Source organism: Ursus arctos, unplaced genomic scaffold (genome assembly GCF_023065955.2).
Source record: "Ursus arctos isolate Adak ecotype North America unplaced genomic scaffold, UrsArc2.0 scaffold_16, whole genome shotgun sequence".
Lineage (NCBI taxonomy): Eukaryota > Metazoa > Chordata > Mammalia > Carnivora > Ursidae > Ursus > Ursus arctos.
Genome location: NW_026622830.1, coordinates 15,223,375 through 15,237,226, shown reverse-complemented (window position 1 = coordinate 15,237,226; position 13,852 = coordinate 15,223,375). Strand labels below are relative to the sequence as shown.

The 13,852-nt window shown below is 38.9% G+C and overlaps 1 protein-coding gene across 2 annotated transcripts in view; it reads left to right on the top strand.

Annotated features, from left to right (window-relative positions):
* STK4 (serine/threonine kinase 4) overlaps nucleotides 1-13,852 on the top strand; it is an 86,737-nt gene that overhangs the window by 14,232 nt on the left and 58,653 nt on the right. For both annotated transcript variants that reach the window (XM_026503598.4, XM_026503602.4), the window contains exons 4-7: nucleotides 1,140-1,254; nucleotides 6,063-6,227; nucleotides 10,007-10,174; nucleotides 11,687-11,824. In XM_026503598.4, the coding sequence (XP_026359383.1) occupies nucleotides 1,140-1,254; nucleotides 6,063-6,227; nucleotides 10,007-10,174; nucleotides 11,687-11,824 (586 nt within the window). The remainder of the gene's footprint in view (nucleotides 1-1,139; nucleotides 1,255-6,062; nucleotides 6,228-10,006; nucleotides 10,175-11,686; nucleotides 11,825-13,852) is intronic.

The following is a 13,852-nucleotide window of genomic DNA, read 5'->3' as shown; positions in this document are numbered from 1 at the left end:
TCATTTGGTTTCTCTCTTCAAGCTTGAGACCAAAATTCCAGGTCTGATACTGAATATTTTTTCTTTTTAAAAATTTTTTTAAAGATTATTTATTTTAGAGAGAGAGGGAGAGAGCACAGGTGCACACGAGCAGTGGGGAGGGACAGAGGGACAGGGAGACAAGCAGACTCCCTGCTGAGCGGGGAGCCTGACACAGGGTTTGATCCTAGGACCCTGAGATCATGACCTGAGCCAAAGTCAAGAGCCGGACACTCAACTGACTGAGCCACCCAGGAGCCCCCTGAATATTTTTTCTTTATAATAGGTTGTAGTGTGATTTTGTTTTTTCTTATTACAAAGTACATATGACTTCTTGGAAAAATGTAAGTAAAAAGAAAATAGGGGTGCCTGGGTGGCTTAGTCATTAAGCGTCTGCCTTTGGCTCAGGGCGTGATCCCGGCGTTCTGGGATCGAGTCCCACATCGGGCTCCTTTGCTGGGAGCCTGCTTCTTCCTCTCCCACTCCCCCTGCTTGTGTTCCCTCTCTCGCTGGCTGTCCCTCTCTGTCAAATAAATAAAAAAAAAAAAGAAAGATAAAGAAAAGAAAATCACTTTATCCTTTGGAGAGATAATCATTGTTAAATGCTATTTGGTATACATAGCCTTCCATATCTCTTTTTGGAGTTTTACTATGCTTACAATTATGTAACCTGTACTTTTTTCCCCTTTCTTTCTTTTTTTTTTCAAGCAAGATATCTTCTCATGTTATCAAATATTCTTCTATAATATTTTCCATGGATTCATGGTTATCACATTATATGTCTATATCATTATTTCTTAAATAAACTCCCCAATGTTGAACATGTAGATGGTGTCCAAGTTTTCATTGTTAAAATAGTAACTGTGATGGTAACTTTCTTTTTGAATAGCTGTAGTTCTTTTCCTGGGATGTTCTGTAGACCTAGAAATGCAGGTTAAAGGACCCATACATTTTCTCACTTTGATTATTATTTAGAAAATTATTATTATGATTCGTTACTTACACTTTTATCAAGAGGGTGCCTATTTTCACCTTAAATATGAATAATTGGACTTTTGAACAGAGAAATTTTCATGTGTTGAAGGCTGTTCCACTAATTCGTATTACTGCTTTCTCTTTAGCCCTCACGTAGTCAAATATTATGGCAGTTATTTTAAGAACACAGACTTGTGGATCGTTATGGAGTACTGTGGGGCTGGTTCTGTGTCTGATATCATTCGATTACGAAATAAAACGGTAAGTGTACCTTCTAGAACAGTGCGGCTGGGCTAGTCTTTGGCCTTCTATTCGTGGGCACTTTCCTACTGCCATATCCAGAGAGATGACTGTCAGATTTCCTCTTTTCCATGATTCTTTCCCCCTCTGCTTTCTGATGCCTCCTAAAAGTGATGTTTTTGACACCAGCCCAATCCAGTGATATTTAGCATGTGTTGGGAAAGAAAACAATGACTGTCAAATCTTGGTGAAGCAATGAATTTTAAATGTTTAAATTTAGATTTGGTTTTCTCCTACCCAGCATGTTCACAGATTATCTTCTTCTACGTTCTATTAATCAGAGAATAATCTCTGTGAAAGATTATTTGCCCTTACTGTGATCCCTGGGATAAAAGCTAGGAGTCAAGGGTTCTAATTTAGGTTCAGTTGCGCATTCAGTAAGTATTTCTAGAATACTGTTCTAAGCCCTAGGGATACAGTAGTAAAGAAGACAACGACCCTGCTGTTGTGCTCGTACATTTTCTAGTAGGGTAACCAAAGAGCCAACTGATGGTAACTAGAAAAGAAATACCAGATAGTGGTAATTTCTTTGAAGGAATGGACTGGTGGAGAGCACTCGGTGATCTACTTGAGAGTGGAGGGCTGAGAAAGGCCACTCAGAGAGGTGGCATTTGAAGTAAATCTTGAATGACAAGATGGAGCTATGACTTCTAAAAGAACATTCTAGGTAGGGCAATCAGCAGTGCAGAGATCCTGAGGCTAGAACAGGTTTGGCACAAAGAAGGCCACTGTGAGTAGAGGGGAGAAGTGAGAGGACCTGCAGGAGATGAGGTGAGACGGGGAGCAGGCCTGGATTCTGTTGGTATTGTTGGCTGCGGTAACGAGTTGGCCTTTTATTCCAACTGCAACAGGAAGCCATTGCCGCGTTCTAAGCAAGTGAGGAGCCATCTGATGATGTGCATTTTAGAAGATAAACTGTGGCTTCTGCGTGGACTGTGAATGGATAAAAGTAGAAGCTGGAGACATCTTAGCCTTTAGTTTTTTTGTTTGTTTTGTCTTAATGAGAAAAACAGGAATAATACCTATATTAAATATTTGCAGAATTGTGAAAATTAAATATGTGAAAGTACTTTGTACTTTGTGAGACACTCTATAAATTGTAAGGTGAGAATATTTTAAAACTCAGTTGTATCCTCAAAAAATTAAAAATAGAACTACCCTAGGATCCAGTAATCACCCTACTGGGTATTTTCCGAAAGAATACAAAAGCTGGTGCTAAGGGATACATTTATGCCTGTGTTCGTTGAGGCATTATTTACAGTAGCCAAATCATGGCAGCAGCCCAAGGGTCTGTTGGTAGATGACTGGATAAAGAAGATGTGGGGTGTATATGTGTGTGTGTGTGTGTGTGTGTGTGTGTGTGTGTGTGTGTGTATTTATATATATTATTCAGCCATAAAAAAGAATGAAATCTTGTCATTTGCAACAATATGGATGGATCTAAAGAGTATAATACTAAGCAAAATAAGCCAGTCCGAGAAAGGCAAATATATAATTTCATTCATATGTGGAATTTAAAAAACAAAGCAAATGAACAAAGGAAAAAAAAAAGAAACAAACCAGAAAAACAGACTCATAACTATAGGGAACAAACAGATGGTTACCGGAGGGGAGACAGTTGGGGGATGGGTGAAATATGGGGATTGAGAGTACACTTACGGTGAGCACTGAGTAATGTATGGAATTGTTGAATCACTGTATTATACACCTGAAACTAATATAACACTGTATGTTAACTATACTGGAATTAAAATAATTTAAAAATAAAAAAATAAAAATAAAACTCAGATGTGACTTTTGGGTTATCTAGACGACTATAGCCTTTTCTTAATTTACATTGCTCAGAGTTAGTATGTTTTTCTAATCAAATAGCAAGTTCTTTAGCTAGGAATTATATCCTACCATAAGATATATTTAAAGAAGTCCCAAAGCTTAAATAATTTATTGAATTAAAAATTGGGCCCCAGGGGCATCTGGGTGGCTCAGTTGGTTGAGTGTCCAACTCTTAATCTCAGCTCAGGTCTTGATCTCAGGGTTTTGAGTTCAAGCCCGGCATTGTGCTCTGTGCTGGGCATGGAGCCTACTTAAAAAAGAAAAAAAAGTTGGGTTCCAGGCCTTCTTATATGCAGCATTAAGTTATTTTATTTCAGGTATTGTGAAACAATCCAAGTTGATGGCACATTTGATGTTTTAGTATTAGTTTATTGTATTTATGTAATTTTTAGCAATTAAGTACTGATCTTTAATTATTAGACATTATTTTGTAAAATGTTTTAATTCTGTCTTGTCCAGCACGATAGCCTCTAGCTATGCGTGGTCATCGAGGACTTTAAATGTGGCTAGTCTAAATGGAGATGTACTATAAGTATAAAATAACAATTTTGAAGAATTACTACAAAAAGAAAAGCATTAAAGAAAACTTTACATTTTTTATATATCGATCACATGTTGAAATGATAATATTTTGGATAAATATGGTAATAATATATTATTGAAATTAATTTTGGGGAGCCTGGCTGGCTCAGTTGGGAGGAGCATGCAACTCTTGATCTTGGGGTCAAGAGTTCGAGCCCCATGTTAGGTATAGAGATTACTAAAAAAATAAATAAAATTAATTTTGCTTTTTTTTTTTTTAATATGGCTACTGGAGAATTGAAAGTTGTGTTTGTGACTCACATTGTATTTCTATTGGGCAGTGCTCCCTTAACCGATTAGCTTAACTGGTTAGAATAAGGCATCAGTAAGCAAGTCATATGAACTGTCTTCTCTTAGGCCACAGAAGGTACCCAGACTCTAGCTTGTAACCTTGCCAATAGTGTTTGCTTGGACTGCAGTGAGAGCACTGTCATTTGTTAGCACAAATTACTTGTTTGTCCTCCGCTTCATTTTCTTTAAAAATGGTGATGATAATTACTTATTTCATGTGATTTTTATAAGGATATAATGAGATTACAAAAATAGTGCCTCTACTGTAGGATAAATGCTTCATAATTACCTAGTTTAAATTTTATTAGAGTGTCTGGCTCATAACTGATGCTTATTAACTGTTTGTTGACTGGTTGCATAGTAGTTATTAAGCCACGTGTCATCTTCTGTGCCTGACATCATTTGATTTTCATGACATTCTTGAAGAAAGGTGGTAGTCCTATTTTATAGATTGAGAAACTGAGACCAAGAGAAGTTCGATAACTCATTTAGGTCACACAGCTAGAGCATAGAGCCAAGGGTAAAAACCAGGTCTTTCTGATCTTGAAACCCATGTTTTTTGCACACAGCATACTCTCTCCTAAACGTGAGTTGTCAAAAGGGAGACTGAGAGTTTGTTGATGGATTGCATCTGTTTAGCACTGGAGTTGGGTCTGCACAAAGTCAGCGTGGGACTGAGCAGATACTCTGTGTCGATCAGCATTCTTGCTCTCATTTATTCATTATCATTCAACAACTATTTTTTCAGGACCTGCTATGTGCCAGATGGCTTTCTTGATGCTAGGGATACAATAGTAAACAAACCAAAGACATCGTATTATTTATTTATTTTTAATAAGTTAGAAGGTTTATGTATTTATCTGAGAGAGAGAGAGACAGCATGCATGCATGCAAGAGTGGAGGGAGGGCCAGAGGGAGAGAATCTTCAAGCAGATTCCCCACTGAGTACGGAGCCTGACGTGGAACTCGATCTCACCACCCTGAGATCATGACCCAAGCTGAAACCAAGAGTTGGATGCCGTTACCCAACTTAGCCACCCAGATGCCACCCAAAGACATTTTAAAATGGGGCTTATGTTCCTAATAGGGAAGATAACACATAATAGGTATACAAATAACGTGTAATATGTCAGATGGGGATAAAACTGTGTTTACCAACAAGGTAGGATAAAGGGGTAGAGAATGATCTAGGAATGGAGGGAACTGAGGAAGGTCTCTCTGACTTTCTGGATGAAGAGCATTGTAGGCAGAGAGAACATGAAATGAAAAGGTCCGGAAATGGAAGTGTGCTTTGAGTGTTTGGGGAACAGCAAGGAAGGCTACGAGGCTGAAACAGAATGAGCAAGGTAGAAAGTAGTAGAGGACGAAGGTAGCTGGGAACCAGATCTTGTAAGACTCTGGTAAGGACTGGCTTTAATTTTGAGTGGCTTAGGAAGCCCGTGGAGGGTTTTGAGCAGCTCTGGCTTGCATTTTGAAGGTTCGTTATGGCACACTGCCATGTGGAAAATACATTGTCCAGGGTCAAGGGCAGAAGCAGCAAGACCAGTTAGGAAATTATTAGGATAGTTCAGGCAGGACATACTGGTGGCTTGGACCAGGGTGATTAGTGATTGTACAGAGGATATATTTGGATATATTTTGAAGATAGGGAAGAGCCAGAGATGACCTCAAGGTTTTTGGCCAGGTCATCTGAAACTGCCTATCCCTAAGAGAGAAGACTGTGGGAAGAATAGAGTAGGTTGGGTGGGTGGTACGGGGAGGGGTGGGGTGGCAGAAGAAATAAAGAATTTGCTTTTGACGTGTTCTGCTTATGATGCTTGTTAGGTATTCAGTTGGAGATATTGTGTAGGGGGGGTCCATGAATCTGATGTTTGGGAAGAGATGGGACAGGAGATGTAACTTTAGAAGGGGTTAGTGGAGTGACGGTATAAATTCTCAAATGCTGTCACAGGTTGAATAAGATCTTATATTCTAAGAAGGGAGCTTGGATCTGATTTTTTCCCCTTTTTTGAGTGTAAAATTATGTAAACTGATAGAATTTTAATCTTTCATTCTGTTTTTAGTTAACAGAAGATGAGATAGCTACAATATTACAATCAACACTTAAGGGACTGGAATACCTTCATTTTATGAGAAAAATACACCGAGATATCAAGGCAGGAAATATTTTGCTAAATACAGAAGGACATGCAAAACTTGCAGATTTTGGGGTAGCAGGTCAACTTACAGTAAGTAAAAACGTTACTTCTGTTGGTAACTTTCAGCTCTGTCCGGAGAAGGATTTCCTTTCGTTTAAGTTATTTTTTCAGTAAAATACTCGATTTCATTGTACTTGTAAAAAGGTGCTAGTAAGTTACGAAAGATCTAGTAGTTTGAGATCCTTTCCTGGGGTTTAGGTCCCATGGTTTAACTTTGATAAAAATAAAAGCTAAAAGAAAAAGTGACAGAGTTGAAGTTTAAATTCTGTTCATCGTATTTGCAAAAGGAAGAAAAATTCGATCCAAACTGCTTTCCTTGAATAAGACTTAACACCTTCTCAACCAGGTAGCAGTTGGCAGTTACTTGACTGAAAACTCTCTCCTCGTCTGGTTCCAGGATACAGTCTTTTGATTCGCCTCCTACCTCATCAGTGTATGGCAGTGACAAAAACCATGTTTTCAAAACAGGAAATACAGAATTACCTGATTTTGAAAAATACCTAAGTATATATGACATATACGTAGAAAAATAGAAACAGCTCTGGACAGATACGTACTAAAATTCCCAACAGCATTATATATCAAACAGTTTTCTTGGGCGGTTTTTGTTTTTAAATCTGCCTGGATTATGTTAGGAAGCTTAATAGGTATTGCAATGGCACAAAAATTGCTTTGATGTTTAAAAATCAGGAACTTATTCCATATTGTGATTACTGGGCCTTTCAAAAGATTTTGTTGTTAACATATAAAGTGCTTCTAGGGAACAATTTATGCTTCCAACTGTAGTATATAAATGTATATAAATCCATTTTGGGGGCATCTGGCTGGCTCAATTAGTAGAGACTGCGACCCTTAATCTCAGGGTCATGAGTTCAAGACCCACAATGGGTGCGCAGCCTACTTAAAATAAATAAATAATTTTCCTAATTGTGTTGGACCTTTTAAAAAAATATCTCTTTGCTGAAGAAGATAAACCAAAACTTTAAAAAATTATATATTAAAATTGTTAATCCTTTGTTACATATGTTGAAACATCTTTTCATAGTTTGCTAGTTATCTTTTTACTTTGATTATGGTTTTTCTTTAAATACTGAAGGTTCCAAATTTTATATAGGGAAATCCACCTCCCATTTATGTTATGGTTTCTGCCTTCGATGTCACCTTTACAAGTCTTTTTCTGCTCCAACATTATATAACTGTTCACCTATACTTCCTTTTAGTACTTTCTGGATTTTGTTCTTTGTATTTAAATTTTCAACCTATTTGAACTTCCTTTGGTGGAAAGTAAGTTAGGAAATTAAGTACAGAATTTTATTTTATTTTTTTATTTTTTTAAAGATTTTATTTATTTATCTGACAGAGATAGAGATAGCCAGCGAGAGAGGGAACACAAGCAGGGGGAGTGGGAGAAGAAGCAGGCTCATAGCGGAGGAGCCTGATGTGGGGCTCGATCCCACAACGCCGGGATCACGCCCTGAGCCAAAGGCAGGCGCTTAACCGCTGTGCCACCCAGGCGCCCCAAGTACAGAATTTTATAAATCACTAGCCAGATGCCTAGCACTTTTTTTTGTCCTTTGCTTGGTAATTTGGAATGACATTTTAATCATATCTTCAATCTGTATGTATGTGTGTGTGTGTATGCACACATATAAACACACATACGTAGCCATCGTCTGTTTCTGGATTTAATATTTTCCCTAGTTATGCTACTGCACTAATATAACTTTGTCATACAGATCAAGCTGGGTTAGTATCCACTCATTACTCTCAGTTTTCAAAAAATTTCTAGATATCCAAATACTCCTTTCTAAATAATGAGTTTTTCAAGGATATAATTCTTGAAAACAACTTTGAGTAGCCCTATTTGAAAACTGCAAATTTAAGTTTCAGAGCAAAGGAAATGACTAAGCGATAAGTTGGTTCCTGTCCTAGTTTTTTACGTAGGACTGACAAAGTGAGATCAATTTAAAAATACTACCTGTCATTTGCTCCTGACTGGCATAGCCTAGCTGAAGCCACAGGCATTCAGAAGGAACAGGAGTGATGATGATGGCAAGTCCTGTGGCATATTTGGTTCTGTTTAAAATCCTTTTCTTCCTAAAATACAGGAGCTCTAGAAAGGTTCTCTGTCATTAAGGCCACACTATTCTGGGGAAGTAGGCAAATAATGTGTGCTAGATTCATATATTTTTCTTTAAGACCCAAACTAAGACTTTCTCTATGAATACGCTGTATTTTATAGAATATATGTATATGATAAAAACAAAAATTATGTGTGTACATAGACACACATATGATTTTTCTTTTTTTAATTTTCGATAGCACATGTACTATATACTCATGTAAACCATCAGTGTTACAGAAGTATATGCAATGGAATGTCAGAGTCCTTCGTGATTCTACCTTCTAGATGTAACTATTGTGTAGTTCAGTGTGTATTGAGATTTTTCTTTCACTATCCATATAACAATATTTATTATTGTTTGCTGTTTTGTCATGTATATATAATACACACAATAATATAATTATATATATAATTTTGCAACCTAATTTTCTCATTACAGTAAATCTTGTACATTTTTCCATGCCAGAAAAATGTATCTATCTCCTTTTTAAAAAATATACGGAGGGGGTGCCTGGGTAGCGCAGTCGTTAAGTGTCTGCCTTCGGCTCAGGGCATGATACCTGGCGTTCCGGGATCGAGTCCCACATCGGGCTCCTCAGCTGGGAGCCTGCTTCTTCCTCTCCCTCTCCCCTGCTGTGTTCCCTCTCTCGCTGGCTGTCTCTCTGTCACATAAATAAATCAAATCTTTAAAAAAATAAAAATAAAAAAAATAAAAAATATACGGTAGATGGGACGCCTGGGTGGCTCAGTGGGTCTAACTCTTGATTTCAGCTTAGGTCCTGAGATCAGGGTTGTGGGATCGAGCCCTACATTGGATCTCATGCTCAGGAGGGAGTCTGCTTGAGGTTCTCTCTCTCTCCCTCCCTTTGCCTCTGCTCCTCTCCCCCGGCTTGCATGTGCATTCTCTCTCTAAAATAAATAAATGAATCTTTTTTAAAAAGTAAGAGAGAGTGCATGTGCAATCAGGGGTGGGGCGGTGGGGAGGGGCAGTGAGGGAGGGAGAGAAGCAGACTCCCTGCCAAGCGGGGAGCGAGATGCAGGGCTTGATCCCCAGAGCCTGAGATCATGACTTGAGCCAAAATCAAGAGCCGGATGCTTAACCATCTGAGCCACCCAGGCACCCCTAAATAAATCTTTAAAAAAATATGGTGGATATTTATTTTATTTAATTTACCCCCTTTAGATGGGCATTTGAGTTGTTTCCTTTGTCTTTTTCCTGCCTCTCCTCCAAATATTTCTCCAATACTTGTGCATACATCCTAGGGTACCTGTGTATAGGACACAGTTCTAGCAAAAGATTTGGATCAAAGGATATGGACATTTAGGTTTATAAATATTGCCAGATCGCCCACAAAAATTTGTACCAATTTATACTCTGGTAACTATATCAGTGCCTGACTTTCTGTGCTGTTATTAGCACTAGTTGTTATTAACCTTTCAAATTTTTGTCAACCTCATTTTGGTGTTTGTTATTTTTTGTGGGTTTTTTAATGTGTGTGTTTTAAGAATCGAGAATCTTTTATGTTTCTAGGTCATTTGAATTTCTTTTGTGACCTGCTCAATCATGTCTTGAGTATGGTTTTTGTATGTATCTCAAGTATAAGATGTTTCTTATTGTTGGAAAAGTCTCTTTTTCTCAATGGTTTTAATACTTAGTGTTGATCTCTACCCTTCTCTGTTTTAGGATACCATGGCCAAAAGGAACACAGTGATAGGAACACCATTTTGGATGGCTCCAGAAGTGATTCAGGAAATTGGATACAACTGTGTGGCAGACATCTGGTCGTTGGGAATAACTGCCATAGAAATGGCTGAGGGAAAGCCGCCATATGCCGATATCCATCCAATGAGGGTAAGGAAACCAGAAGGGTGGTTAGCTCCTGGTCATCATTAGAAAGTTGGTGACTTACTTGATTTAGGTACCGAACAGTAAACGAATCAATTGTATATAATTGATAAGTGTCAGTCTAGACTCCACTAGTGGTAGTCATTAATCAGTTCAAGTGTGATCCACCACCTCCTTTCCAGAGATTGTGTACAGGACATGGGTCACAGAAATGCTTGGTTTGGCTTGTGCAAGGCATATTTTTTAATAGTTTAGATGCTCACATTTTAACATAACATTAACTGGAGCTGAGTGGTGGTCCCCTCCTTTATACAGGGCACAGGCTTTCCACTTTATCAGTTTCCAAGATTCCCTAATCACCAAGTATCCCTTGTCACTTACCACAGTGTTTTCTCTACTGTTTTTCTCATGGTAGTATTAAGAGGAAAGCAAACTATTTATTTGAACCCGTCACTAACACCCAGCCCGATTTGTTTGTTATCTTTTTCCTGCCTTGCCCTCAGCGGCATTTACACTGGTAAGTTCTGCTTTGTAGATCCCCAGACTCTCCTCGTCTGGAGGCTCTGTACTTTGCAGCCTTCAGGGATTTCTAGAATAGTAAGGGCCCAGAGGTCCAGTCTCCACCAAAGCTGTCAGTGTGACACCCTAAGGGGTCTGTAAGCTGTACCCACCCCAGATCCCTCATCACAGCACTGTTAAAAAGCCTCGACCCTGCCTTCCTCAGTGGCTCCATAGTCCTCCAAACCTCTCAACCCAGCTCCTCCTCTTCTCTGATTAATTAGTTCTATTAAAAGACTTAACAATTTTTTAAAAAGTGTTCATGTGCTCAAAGATAAGCTCCCCTCTTTTTTGGGAGCAGAAGTGGGGAAGGGTGAGAGTATTTACTAATAGATTTAAAAAATATAATTTAAGCTGCTTATTAGAGGTTTTTTTAAATTTTAATTCTGCCTCTTTTTTTATTGGAGAGTAAATAATGGTTTTAATTTTTTGAAATAGTAGAATTTAACTGCAGTGTGGTGTTCTGTTTTGTTTTGTTTTTTCAAATACGTTAAACTGGTTTGGCCTGGACATTAACGAATCTCTTGTGATTTGAGGGACTTTCAGGTTTGTGATCTCCTTGCAGTCACTGGTCACATCTAGTGGCGATGGTGACTTTAATGGGGGAGGGACATCTGGCAGGTATGGGGCTGAGATGATCTTCAGGCTATTGATGCTCTCAGTCTTGCCTTTTCACTTTGAAAGGCAGTGTATTGTGGTTAGCAAAAACTAAAATAAACTTGCTAGATATTGTGAGGGTGAGGGGACAAGAATACATGTGAAAGAGAGAGAGAACCGTGTCAACTTCTCTAATTGTCATACTTCCTACTTTGAGACACTTAGACTTTTGTTGGCATTTGGATGGGCTTCTCAGTGGATAAGAGGAAAATAACTTTTTTTAAACTTCGAAGGTATCTATCTCTAGTCATATTTTTATTAGTGCATCACTTTTATTTTACCCCCCAAATTTTTTTTAACTAGGCGATCTTCATGATTCCCACCAACCCTCCCCCCACATTTCGAAAGCCAGAACTGTGGTCCGATAACTTCATGGATTTTGTGAAGCAGTGTCTTGTAAAAAGCCCTGAGCAGAGAGCCACAGCCACTCAACTCCTACAGGTATGACTGTCCCTCTGTTTCATTCACATACTGGCCGAAAGATGCTGCCAGCCCACCTGCACGGAGACAGTAAAGAAGTAGAACACATTCCCTGCCTCTAGGGAGCTTTGAATCTGAGTAGAAAAGAATGTTAAATCATTGAACAAGACAAAATGCAAGAAAATGGAGGTCTCTGTGGGATCAGAGACTGGCAACTGACATTTAGTGAGCCCTGCTCTGTGCTGGGTGCCATTCAATCATCACAGAGGCCCTGGGAGGGATGGGTATTATTTCAGTTGTATAGGTGAAAAAATGGAAGCTTAGAAAGGTTAACTCATTTAGAGTCACTCAGCTGAGAAACAGCAGAGCTGAGACTAGAACCTAGGTCTTCTTGGTTCCAAAGCAGGAGTGCCCACAGTTTTGACGAGGAACTAAGATTAATGGTAGGTGCTCTTGTCGCTCACGATGGGAGGAGGCCACTTTGGGCTGGTGGTACCAAGACCATTCTCCCCGAGCAGGTAACCTCGGTGCATGGGCCTGGAAGGATGTGAGGGATTTGCAGGCAGTCTGCTCAGTGGTTGGGAGGTGGCATTCAGAAGCCACACTGCTCAGGTTTGAATCCTGGCTCTCTGTTTACTAGCTTTGTGACCTTGGGCAAATAACATAACTTCTCTGTTGCTTTAGTTCTCTTATCTGTAAAATGGAGACCAAGTATCTGCCTCACATGTCGTGAAGATTAAGTGATATCGTATGTGTAACTTTAAATAATGTTTCACACTTATTGAAAGTAGTATGTTGTGGGGCGCCTGGGTGGCACAGCGGTTAAGCGTGTGCCTTTGGCTCAGGGCATGATCCCGGCGTTATGGGATCGAGCCCCACATCAGGCTCCTCTGCTATGAGCCTGCTTCTTCCTCTCCCACTCCCCCTGCTTGTGTTCCCTCTCTCGCTGGCTGTCTCTGTCTCTGTCAAATAAATAAATAAAATCTTTAAAAAAAAAAAAAAGAAATATGTTGTGGATTTGACAAATCCACAGTTGTTACTGGGCTAGGCAATGGTTTTCAGCCGTGTCAGACCTAGTGCCCCTCCTTTTAAACAATATGTATGTTTCTAATATTCTCACTGCTCTTCTGGATTGAAATTCATAGATAATAAAATCTGTTTATGCCCATAATTTAAAAAGAGTATAATGTGTATGATATAATGATGGCATAAAGATTTATAAAAAAAAATGTGTGTCAGTATAGAGATAGGCTTCAGCTTGGCTCAACACGCAGACATAACGAGGTAGTTACATACCTGTACCTAGAGCCATAAATGAGTTTAGAGGTAAGAGCAATAAGAACAGAAACCATTCCATTGAAGCAATACAGGAGAGTGAATGGGTGGACACTAGCGTAACAATGATGTTAAATAATAACAGACCAGGCTCATTTGTATGTGATAAGAGGAGGGAAATGATCTTACAGATTTTCCAAGTGGAGAGAAGAGAGAACAAGGAAAAGACGATATTCTTGCAAATGAGCTGGGTCTTATTTCTAAGTGTATTGACAGATTCTTTTCCTGCCAGGAGGGGGTATTGATGAAGTTTTATGGAAAAGAAGTCTCTTTTGCAGTCCCACCACATGCTGAGGCATACTTCCAATCTCTTGAATACTTACAAAGACCTTAGAGACCATATCCTCTGGTGGGTGCTGGGGAATAGAGAACAGGTTGCAAAGAGAAACACTGGGAGGACAATGTCAGAATAAGTTGGGAAGACCCAAAAAGAATTTCCATATGTAACTTTCACAGTGTGGATTTCTTACTGTACTGCCAACACAAATAACCAAAATGTATGGTGGGATTAATATTAAAAAATTCAAGCATTTTTTGTAAATGAAATTCCACACTATCCCTGTGTTTCAAGTGTCTTTGCTGATTGTTATTGGTGTTTATGTCTCTTACATATTTGTGACCAGGTTTAGTATTTCTGTGATAACTATGCTTTTTTACCAAAATCCTTTTTTTACTTAAATTAGTAGCTGGAAATGCCAGGTAACACGTTGTATA